The sequence below is a fragment of the Octopus sinensis genome, linkage group LG10 (genome assembly GCF_006345805.1).
Source record: "Octopus sinensis linkage group LG10, ASM634580v1, whole genome shotgun sequence".
Lineage (NCBI taxonomy): Eukaryota > Metazoa > Mollusca > Cephalopoda > Octopoda > Octopodidae > Octopus > Octopus sinensis.
In genome coordinates, this window is record NC_043006.1 from 22,100,418 (window position 1) to 22,113,057 (window position 12,640).

At 37.4% G+C, this 12,640-nt stretch overlaps 1 protein-coding gene across 1 annotated transcript in view; it reads right to left on the reverse strand.

The window, feature by feature from the left end:
* LOC115216583 (tetraspanin-15) overlaps window positions 1-12,640 on the reverse strand; it is a 128,760-nt gene that overhangs the window by 3,147 nt on the left and 112,973 nt on the right. Inside the window, exons 4-7 of the mRNA XM_036506342.1 lie at window positions 10,426-10,524; window positions 10,134-10,250; window positions 5,449-5,496; window positions 4,393-4,509 (exon numbers count right to left, since the gene is read on the reverse strand). Coding sequence (XP_036362235.1) covers window positions 4,393-4,509; window positions 5,449-5,496; window positions 10,134-10,250; window positions 10,426-10,524 — 381 coding nt within the window. The remainder of the gene's footprint in view (window positions 1-4,392; window positions 4,510-5,448; window positions 5,497-10,133; window positions 10,251-10,425; window positions 10,525-12,640) is intronic.

Here is a 12,640-nt window from a genome sequence, read left to right on the forward strand (position 1 = left end):
AAATGCTGCATCTTGCTAACAAGTGGGTTTGTATAACTTGTTGCACCAGACCGATATACCGTAAATCCTCAAGTATAATCCACATAAAGGTCAAAATCCCTAGTGCGTACTATATACTAAGTTAAAAATGAAAAATATTTTCTAAGCAATGTCCGAGTCTCTATTTGCTGTTCGGCAATGTTTATTCAGATGCATTTTGTGATGTCAGGTACAAAAATACCTTAAGCTAAGCCTGAAAGCAATGAAGTCATAAAAGAATCATCAATAACTAGCAGTAAGCAACATTTATTAAACATTATTACTGTTATCTCTTTATTTTCTGCAAACAAAATGCACAAAAAAGCTACACGTTTGCATTATGTTATATATACAATAATAATAAAGGCCGTTGCCGTATACATTTTTACAAACCATGGACGTTATATAGACCTCCTTGACTCAAGTTAGAGAAGGGGTGCGTATTATACACAAGGTTTAGGTTTTTCAGAGGTACAGCCCCCTAAAAATTCCCTGCGTATTATACTCAAGGGTGAACTATACTCGAGGATTTATCGTAAGTTTGAAGGACTAGAGAGTGGAAGTGAGTTTGCATCTGGGAGATGGAAATGATATGCCTTAAAACTAGCACTAATAATTTCATAGTTTGTAATTAACTACAATAACTAAATAGTTTATAATGCATTATCTCATTATATAGTTACAACCAATTACAATGATTACATAGTTTGCAACACATTTTTTTAATAATTAAAGCAAGGATTTTTTAAATACAGTCTTGTTTTGTTGAGGACCTGACAACTGCTCTAGAGGCTGTGCCATGGTAAAAGGCACCCAGTACACTTTATAAAGTGGTTGGTAGTAAGAAGGGCACACAGCTGTAGAAACCAAGCCAAAAATGAAAGGTATGAGGACCAGCATGGGATAAAACCATACAAGTAACAATTACTCTTTACTCTTTTACTTGTTTCAGTCCTTTGACTGCGGCCATGCTGGAGCACCGCCTTTAATTGAGCAACTCGACCCCGGGACTTATTCTTTGTAAGCCCAGTACTTATTCTATCGGTCTATTTAAACACACCAGCATTGGTTGTCAAGCAATGCTAGGGGTACAAACACAGACACACAAACACATACATATATATATATATATTATATATATATATATACTTTATTTTAAGCAGCAGAAAATTCAACAAAATTCAACAGATTTTGTTGAATTTTCTGCTGCTTAAAATAAAGCATATTACTCTACCACTGGTATTTGAGTACTCTTTTTTCCACCTTGTTTCACATTTATGTGTTTACAACAAGCTACTTACCACACAGCCACTCCTGCGCCTATATAATTAACACAAAATATATAATTATAATAAGGGCGCTAATGAGTAGCTACTTGATAAAATCTTACAAAGATTTTATCCTTGATTATATATAAGTATAAATTATTCCGAATAATATATTCACTTCGGTATTATTTTTGATCATATATACATGTAGTTGAAGTGAATGAATTAGATTTAGCTTGTATATAAATGTGAACACTTGTATATACACTTGTTGATATGTGTTATTCGTATGGGTATGTATATTAACTTATAATTATGTACAATGTTATGCTGTACTGATGATGGTAAAGATATTTACAGCTCTAAACTAGAAATCGATCTGTGGTTAAACCCCTTTTTTTTAAAAATCTTTCTTCACTTCCCTCACTTTCAACCCATGCTAATGAGGTAAATAATGTAGTTGTTAGAGCCATTTGGCATCTGTTTCTAGCATGTGGCACTACTCATTAGTGCCCTTATTATAATTATATTTATATTATTATATATTTTGCGTGTGTGTATATATATATATATAATTTTTGTATTTATATTCGTGTAACATCATCCGTTTTTCCGTCCTTGCTTCGTATACATTTGAAGCTTTTTTCCAAGGAATCTAATGCTCTTAGCTTAGTTTTTCCTTGGGGCTGGCCAGATTGGAGCAATCTCAATATTAATCAGCCGAAATTGCGAGGATGATCCGGTTCTTGACTGAAGATTAAAGGCTTCGAATGACCCGTCCGTGTTTTTTGTATCGTCTTCTGGATGTTTTGCATTCTTGTCCCATTTTGTATTTAAAAATCTTATTTTTTATATATACATATATATACGTGGAGGCGCAATGGCCCAGTGGTTAGGGCAGCGGGCTCGTGGTCGTAGGATCGTGGTTTTGATTCCCAGACCAGGCGTTGTGAGTGTTTATTGAGTAAAAACACCTAAAAGCTCCACGACACTCCAGCAAGGGGTGGTGATCCCTGCTGTACTCTTTCACAACTCTTTCTCCCACTCTTTCTTCTGTTGGCCTGCTTGCTTAGCCAGCGGGGTGGCGTCATTCGAAGGCTAAAACAATGCGAACGCATTGTGACCAGCGATGTGTAACAACATCTGATGGTCTGGTCGGTCACGTGATCACATATATATACAGAGAGAGAGAGAGAGAGAGAAGTAGAACAGAATGCAACTATGTTATTCATAATTTACCAAGGGGAGTAAATTGACTAAAGGGGAGTTCATTGTTCCAGGAAAGAATAAAAATCAATCTCTAAATTCCACTGAATGAGAAATAGTCTGCAATGCCGCCACAACAGTGCCACAGAAACACACACACACACTAACACACACGTGCATGCATATGCATACACATGGATCACAGACTGGCAACTGAAACTGGCTGTGGACAAGTGTACCACCATGCATTTTGGGAGAAAAAACCCTGCGTTCACATACTCCCTCCACAACACTGATATCAAGAAATCCTCTTGCGAGCGTGACCTAGGCATCACTGTCAGCAGTGATCTGCGTTGGTCAAAGCATATCTCTAAGATTGTCAGGAGGCCGAGGGTGTCTTGGCATCACTCAGCGGTCTTTTGTTAGCCGCTCTCCAGCCATCTATTTAAAACTGTATACAGCTATGGTACGACCACACTTGGAATTCGCATCATCAGTTTGGAACCCCTATCTTGCACAGAACATTGACCTCCTGGAATCTGTCCAGAGACGTGCAACCAAACGCATACCCTCCATCAGACACCTACCATATTCTGAGCGCCTTGTTTCCCTGGGCATGGATTCACTGAAGCTCCGGCGTTTGGCGACGGACTTGGTAAACACCCACAAAGTTATCAACCACCTCACCAACAACAACACTGAACACCTTTTTGATCTCCATGTGCTAACACACGTGGACATGCCTACAAAGTCAGAAAACAATACAGCTCCCATGACTTTCGGAAACATTTTTTCACGCTCAGAGTTGCTGAAGCATGGAATAAACTGCCTGCGTCAGTTGTTGACTGCCATGACACTGCATCTTTTAAGGCCCTCATGCTTTCCGAAATCCGCCGAAACTTCACCTGATTATATATACACTTTAGATGAGTTGTAGTGCACCTGAGCACTGTACACAATTATTATTATTATTATTATTATTATTAAGCACAAAACGAGAAATGGATGAACCAATAATTTCACTGTTTATGCAATGAATTAGAAATGCATCAAGCACTACAATGAGAGGTTTTTTGACTCACGGGATTTTTGGCTGTGGCGTAATATGTTTGTGGCTGTTAATTCAGAAACAGCACCAGAAGGCCAAATGTACATTATTCATGCGCTTGTTTTGAATGTGCACACACACACACACACACACACACATGCACACAATGTGTGGCTGACACTGAAGAGACAAGGCTAATGCTAGGAAAATTTCCATAATAATACTTGTTATGAAATAACAATTAGATAGAATGGTTGTATACTGTCAATTTAACGTGACAGTAGGGGATTACACCACCGCTGTTTAGCCCTAGGAAGCATCGATGCTTCCTGATGGCTTTGACACATTTTTTTTCCTGTGTCCTTATATATTTAGGAAGAGGTAAATATATAAGGACACAGGAAAAAAAAATGTGTCGAAGCCATCAGGAAGTGTCGATGCTTTCTAGGGCTAAACAAAGGTAGTGTAATCCCCTACTGTCACGTTAGATTGACAGTATACAACCATTCTATCGCCCCACCACCGTACATATCTCTATGAGATATTTAGAAATTTAATATTTCTGAACAATTAGATAAATCTATTTCTTTACTACCCATAAGGGGCTAAACACAGAGGGGACAAACAAGGACAGACAAATGGATTAAGTCGATTATATCGACCCCAGTGCGTTACTGGTACTTATTTAATCGACCCCGAAAGGATGAAAGGCAAAGTCGACCTCGGTGGAATTTGAACTCTGAACGTAACGGCAGACGAAATATGGCTACGCATTTCGCCCGACGTGCTAACGTTTCTGCCAGCTCGCCGCCAATATTTCTGAACAATTAGATAAATCATGCAGAAACTCACCTGAGGTATTGCACTTCCAAGTCCAGCCATTCCGACAATATCCAGTCGTAGAACCAACAGTCTTCGTAACAATGAAGTACAGCCATCAGTATGGATAATCTTGTTCGTCTCCACAGTCTAGCAGACAAAATGGCAAGAAAAACATTAGAAGAAAAACATCGAAATATTCAATGAAGGAAGAAACCACTAATTCTGGATCTTTTCCTTTTGAACGGCAGACAATTTCTAGTTAACTAAACACTTTAAAACTTCGTATACTGGTAGAATGTGTCAAAATAAAACATTTCTTTCTCTTGGCTTTCTTGAGAAAATTGTAATTTGTTTGTTTAACGTAGTTTAATTTTTCGAATTTTAACCATTCCTATGCTCTCTTTTGAGCTAAAACCATTTGCTGCGTCTAAAACTGAGACAACATCCTGTAACTAACCCTAAACCTCCCCCCTAACCCTAAATTTTTTTTCTTAATTGTTAAATTAATTTAATTGTTACGCGTGTAAAAAAAACTAAAGCAATGGAATTAAATTAATTTAACAATTAAGAAAAAAAATTTAGGGTTAGGGTTAGGGGGGAGGTTTAGTGTTAGTTACAGGATGTTGTCTCAGTTTTAGACGCAGCAAATGATTTTAGTTGAATGGAGGTAATTGATTGGTTAAAATTGCTGAAATGCTCGGATTTTCAGACGAAATATCTTACAAACTATAGAATTTTCTCAATAAAACCAAGAGAAAATGATGTTTTATAAAAACACATTCTACCAGTATACGAAGTTTAAAAGTGTTTAGTTAACTAGAAATTGTGTTGACATCTGCCGTTCAAAAGGAAAAGATCCGTCGACCTTCTTATTTACTATATTTTGAGAAGAGAAAATTTGTTCTTATTAATAGCATCCGAATAAGCTATATTATGGGATTTTTATTAAATAAGAGTATTTTAAAACATGTGATAGAGAAATGTCTTTAGTTGAAAGCAAAAAAAAAAAAGGGAAAAAAATATTTGTGAGTCATTAAAAAAAAACAACAACTTTTGACAAAGGTAAAGTTTATAAAAATTACATACCAGGTTACGTCGGACATTATAGCCACAAGAGTAACGAGGGAAGTCTCCCTGGAAAAGAACAATAAGAAATACAAACATATTTAGAGATATATACATGCATTTAGATATCATGTCATATTGTATCACATTTATGAAATAATGGACATGATTATCATCATCATCAACATTATTATAGTTTTAACGTTTTTCTAGGCTGGCAAAAAGTTGGACAGATTTTCAAGGCAGCATTTCTTTGTGTGTCTTGGTATTCATCCTGCATCATTTAACCTTTTTGATACCAACGCAAATGAGACCATCCCTGATATTATCATACAAATTTCTTGTTTTAATGTAATCTAAATTAAAATATTCCACCAGAATTTAATGTTACATTATCTTCCAAACACCAGTTTAATAACAACGAAGTTCATCATCATCATCATCATCATCGTTTAGCGTCCGCTTTCCATGCTAGCATGGGTTGGATGGTTCAACTGGGGTCTGGGAAACAAGAAGGCTGCACCAGGCCCAGTCTGATCTGGCAATGTTTCTATGGCTGGATGCCCTTCCTAACGCCAACCACTCCGTGAATGTAGTGGGTACTTTTTACGTGCCACCGGCACAGGTGCCAGATGGGGCTGGCAAACGGTCATGGTCGGATGGTGCTTCTTACATGCCACCGGCACGGAGGCCAGGCGAGGCTGGCAATGGACACGATTGGATGGAGCTTTTTACATGCCACTGGCATGGGGTCCAGGCGAGGCTGGCATTGGCCATGATCGGATGGTGTTTTTTACATGCCACTGGCACTGGTATCACAGCTACAATTTCCATTGATGTTGATCGATTTCAATTTCGATTCTGATTCTCACTTGCCTCAACAGGTCTTCACAAGTAGAGTTTTGTGTCCCAAAAAGGAAAGGTATGCATAAGTGGACTGGCTACATCCCAGGTAGAGGCCATGGGTTATGGTCTCACTTGTCCTGCCGGGTTATATCATTAAAGTTATATCATTAAATTATTCGTTCTTTTCAAAATTAATTGAAAAAATTGGCTGTGTAATTCAATAGAAATATGGTAACAAAAAGGTATAAGACAGTGCATGTGACATACTGCTTCTTCCCATGGTTTTCCCAGGTCAGCCATTTATCCAGTAAGTATTGTCCATTCATATTATATCAACAAGTTAGTATACAGTCTATAAACAGTTTAGCTTTCATTCTACATTTGCCAGTGTCTTTGATGCCCACCTACTTTCTCAATTCATTTGCATATAGATGGAGGCTTTTAGCTGTGAGCCTCAACATGTCATATAATCATATTAATTGTATTACCTAACTTCAACCACAATAATTATGAGATCCACAAGCAACTTAATCTTTCACCTGAGCCTTATGAAGGAGATGACAGAGAACTGAGACATGTGGCGCATTGCCGTACTCAAGAAGATCCACCCACGAAAAAAGTGATATCCTAAAACCAAGATGCAACATAAAAAGCACCCAGGATACTCAGTAAAGTGGCTGGCATTAGAAAGAGCATTCAGCTGTTGAAACCAAGCCAAAAGGCTAAGGAACCCGGTGTGCTCCCTGGCCTTGCCAGTCAAGCTATCCACTCCATGCCAGCACGGAACATGGATGTTAAATGTTGATGATGATGATGGGGATGAAGACTTGGCTGCTAAGGATGCCTTTAGTGCTTAGGGACCAAGTACCACATTTGAACATAACTACTCTCGAACAATATCAGAGGCTCTGAAAGAGGCCAGAAACGTTGCTCCACACACTAAGTCAAAAAAAATTATCTGAGTATTTTATCAGAATATTTAGTTTATAGATAAGGTTTTGTAAGCTATACCTTTCATATATGTTAGATACAAAAGGTAGGCATGGCTCTATGGTTAAGAAGTTTGCATCTCAACCATATGGTTTTGGGTTCAGTCTCACTGTACAGCACCTTGCCTGGGGCAAGTGTCTTCTACCTTGAGACAACCACTGCCTTGTGAATGAATCTGGTAGATGGAAAATGTACAGTGCCTACATGTGTGTGTGTAGGTGCACGCAGGCACACACGTATGCATGTGTGTGCATGCATATGTGAACATTTACATTCGGTGCTTCCTTTGAAAAAGCACTGAGCAAATAGTGGTGATGCTTTTTGACATGCCCTGTCAACAAATAAATAACAAGTGGAGTGAAAAACTTCTAACTTGAAAAGCAGGCAGCAGTTAATGAAATGAAAGGCACCCAGCTGTAAATGATGTCTCAATAAAATGTAATTGTTTAGCCCAGGGCGTTCTTGACCAGGATCCATATAAAATTTTGTTGTTAAAATTTTTCAGCAGGAAATTGGTCATACTCCTATACTCTTTTACTTGTTTCAGTCATTTGACTGCGGCCATGCTGGAGCACCGCCTTTAGTCAATCAAATCAACCCCAGGACTTATTCTTTGTAAGCCTAGTACTTATTCTATCGGTCACTTTTACCGAACCGCTAAGTTACGGGGACGTAAACACACCAGCATCGGTTGTCAAGCGGTGTTGGTCGGACAAACACAGACACACAAACATACACACACATATACATACACATATATATATAACATATATACGACGGGCTTCTTTCAGTTTCTGTCTACCAAATCCACTCACAAGGCTTTGGTCGGCTTGAGGCTATAGTAGAAGACACTTGCCCAAGATGCCACGCAGTGGGACTGAACCCGGGACCATGTGGTTGGTAAGCAGGCTACTTACCACACAGCCACTCCTGCGCCACAAAATATTTTAACAATTCTTTAATACAATTCCTAATACTATTTAATTATAAAAACGTAATATGTTTTTTCAGACATCGAATGACAAGGAGGGTCCATCAAAGGGAGCCATAGGTAAAAAAAGAAAATGGTCGAGAAATGCTTGTTTGACCCATGTTAACATGAAAAAAAAAAGAAGAAAAATAAAATGAACAAAAGCCAAAAACTATAGATGAAGATGTGAGTCTTAATGCATTATATTACTGACCTGGAATAATCTAGTTATGAAATATTAATTAAATGAGTTGATACCAATAATTTAGTTAACTAAAAAAATAATTAATAATATACCACCAGACAAATCAATCTGCCTGTCTTATGTCAGCCAGTAAAACAATTTATATTAAATGCGCAATACATTAAAATGGTTTCTTTAAAGAAAATCCAACATTATTTGGAATGAAAAATTTTGGTTTTACTGACCGGAGAACTGATACAGCACGATGGTGGTACACCACAAGATTCTTCTCCACTAGCATCGCATTTGAAATAAGCATTGACTTCATAATCATGGAAAGAGTCAAAGCCACAACATTCCCACTGAAAAAAAAGATTACAAAAATATTTTATTTGTATTTTTTTTTTTATAATTTTTGCTAGATTTCTTTCAAAGTAATTGTTAATAGAGCAATAGACACAACCACATCAAAATATTCCATAAATTTGAAGGAATAAAAACTTGATCTCATTTTTTGGAAATATATTTTAAACTTACCGAGCTCTGAAGCCTATCCAAAGTTGATTGCATCCGTTTATTTGAATGATACTCTGCAAGGGATGGTCTTAATTCTTCAGAATTCAGTGTCAACTCAGTCTAAAAGTAAATTTTAATGGTATTAAAAATCATTTCAAAAGCCAGAACGCTCTATACAAATATTCTTTTTTACTTATTGTAAAATTCATGTATAATACACAGGTTTTTTTTTACCAAAACCAAGATTAGGATACATACAATGTATGGTATTTGGCAGCAATTTTTTCCTCTCTGCTTTTATTTCAGAAAAATGCAATACTCTTACTCTTTACTCTTTTACTTGTTTCAGTCATTTGACTGCGACCATGCTGGAGCACGCCTTTAGTCAATCAAATCAACCCCAGGACTTATTCTTTGTAAGCCTAGTACTTATTCTATCGGTCACTTTTACCGAACCGCTAAGTTACGGGGACGTAAACACACCAGCATCGGTTGTCAAGCGGTGTTGGTCGGACAAACACAGACACACAAACATACACACACATATACATACACATATATATATAACATATATACGACGGGCTTCTTTCAGTTTCTGTTTACCAAATCCACTCACAAGGCTTTGGTCGGCTTGAGGCTATAGTAGAAGACACTTGCCCATGATGCCACGCAGTGGGACTGAAACCGGGACCATGTGGTTGGTAAGCAGGCTACTTACCACACAGCCACTCCTGCGCCACAAAATATTTTAACAATTTTTTAATACAATTCCTAATACTATTTAATTATAAAAACGTAATATGTTTTTTCAGACATCGAATGACAAGGAGGGTCCATCAAAGGGAGCCATAGGTAAAAAAAGAAAATGGTCGAGAAATGCTTGTTTGACCCATGTTAACATGAAAAAAAAAAGAAGAAAAAAAAAATGAACAAAAGCCAAAAACTATAGATGAAGATGTGAGTCTTAATGCATTATATTACTGACCTGGAATAATCTAGTTATGAAATATTAATTAAATGAGTTGATACCAATAATTTAGTTAACTAAAAAAATAATTAATAATATACCACCAGACAAATCAATCTGCCTGTCTTATGTCAGCCAGTAAAACAATTTATATTAAATGCGCAATACATTAAAATGGTTTCTTTAAAGAAAATCCAACATTATTTGGAATGAAAAATTTTGGTTTTACTGACCGGAGAACTGATACAGCACGATGGTGGTACACCACAAGATTCTTCTCCACTAGCATCGCATTTGAAATAAGCATTGACTTCATAATCATGGAAAGAGTCAAAGCCACAACATTCCCACTGAAAAAAAAGATTACAAAAATATTTTATTTGTATTTTTTTTTTTATAATTTTTGCTAGATTTCTTTCAAAGTAATTGTTAATAGAGCAATAGACACAACCACATCAAAATATTCCATAAATTTGAAGGAATAAAAACTTGATCTCATTTTTTGGAAATATATTTTAAACTTACCGAGCTCTGAAGCCTATCCAAAGTTGATTGCATCCGTTTATTTGAATGATACTCTGCAAGGGATGGTCTTAATTCTTCAGAATTCAGTGTCAACTCAGTCTAAAAGTAAATTTTAATGGTATTAAAAATCATTTCAAAAGCCAGAACGCTCTATACAAATATTCTTTTTTACTTATTGTAAAATTCATGTATAATACACAGGTTTTTTTTTACCAAAACCAAGATTAGGATACATACAATGTATGGTATTTGGCAGCAATTTTTTTCCTCTCTGCTTTTATTTCAGAAAAATGCAATACTCTTACTCTTTACTCTTTTACTTGTTTCAGTCATTTGACTGCGACCATGCTGGAGCACTGCCTTTAGTTGAGCAACTCGACCCCGGAACTTATTCTTTTGTAAGCCCAGTACTTATTCTATCGGTATCTTTTGCCGAACCGCTAAGTAACGGAGACATAAACACACCAGCATCGGTTGTCAAGCAATGCTAGGGGCCAAACACAGACACACAAACATACACGCACACACATATATATAAATATATATACGACGGGCTTCTTTCAGTTTCTGTCTACCAAATCCACTCACAGGGCTTTGGTCGGCCCGAGGCTATAGTAGAAGACACTTGCCCAAGGTGCCATGCAGTGGGACTGAACCCAGAACCACGTGGTTGGTAAACAAGCTACTTACCACACAGCCAGTCCTGCGCATAATGTATTAAAGATTATTTTTTTAGACTATTTAAATCCATGCATTTTATATAAAATGAAATTGGTTTCAAATTTTGGCACAAAACCAGCAATTTAGGAGGAGGGGGTAAATTGATTAAATTGATGTCAGTGTCCAACTGGTATTTTATCAACCCTGACAGGACGAAAGGCAAAATCAAACCCAGCAGCATTTGAACCAAGAATGTAAAGAGGGATGAAATGCCATTAAGCATTTGCTAATGATACTGCCAGCTCAGCACCTTATAAAGTGATATATTAAAAACTAATGCATGGTTGTGTGGCCAATAATCTTGCTACAAAACCACATGGTTTAGAGCCTGGGTCAACTAATACCTTGCAAGTGAATTTAGTAGATGTAAACTGCAGAATGCCAATCAAATGTATGCATAACCTTATGAAGGAAATGACAGAGAACCAAGATATGTGGCACATTGCTTTACTTGAGAAGATCTGCCCATCACAACAGAATTAAGATCCTAAAACTGAGGTGCCATGTAAAAAGTACCCAGTCCACACTCAGTAAAGTGGTTGGCATTAGGAAGGGCGTCCAGCCATAGAAACCAAGCCAAAACAGACAATGGAACCTGGTGCTGTCCCTAGCGTCACCAGTTCCTTTCAAGCCATCCCACCTATATCAGCATGGAAAACAAACGTTAAAATGTTGATGATGATGTTCAGGATGATGATATATATATATATATATATTTATGTATCATTATCATCATCAATTAATGTCCGTTGTCCATGCTGGCATAGGTTGGACAGTTTAAATGGGCTGGCACACTGGAAGGCTGCACCAGACTCCAGTCTGATTATATATATATACATATATATATATACATATAAATATATATATATATGTTGGGCCTCACAGAAGCAAAGCAGTTGAGTTCCTTTCAAATTGTGACCGCGTGTGTACTGTTGGCGATTTTTTCCCTCTGTCTTCCCTTCTTTGGAGCTTTCCTTTTCCTATGTTTCTGACGAAAAGCTCTGCTCGAAACGTTAAACCCTCTGTCCTTCTTTCCTGAGCGTCCAATAATACTATACTTGTTCCACGTCCTCATGTTGTTATGTTTTCTCTTTGTGTTTTCATGTTTGGATTAACTATATATATATATATATATAGATAGATAGATAGATAGATCGATAGATAGATAGATAGATAGGTGGAGGCGCAATGGCCCAGTGCTTAGGGCAGCGGACTCGCGGTCGCAGGATCGTGTTTCGATTCCCAGACCGGGCGTTGTGAGTGTTTATTGAGCGAAAACACCTAAAAGCTCCACGAGACTCCGGCAGGGGGTGGTGGCGATCCCTGTTGTACTCTTTCGCCACAACTTTCTCTCACTCTTTCTTCTGTTGGCCTGCTCACCTAGCCAGTGGGGTGGTGTCATTAGAAGGCTAAAACAATGTGAAGCGCATTGTGACCAGCGATGTGTAGCAACATCTGATAGCCTGGTCGGTCATGGTGATATAGATAGATAGAT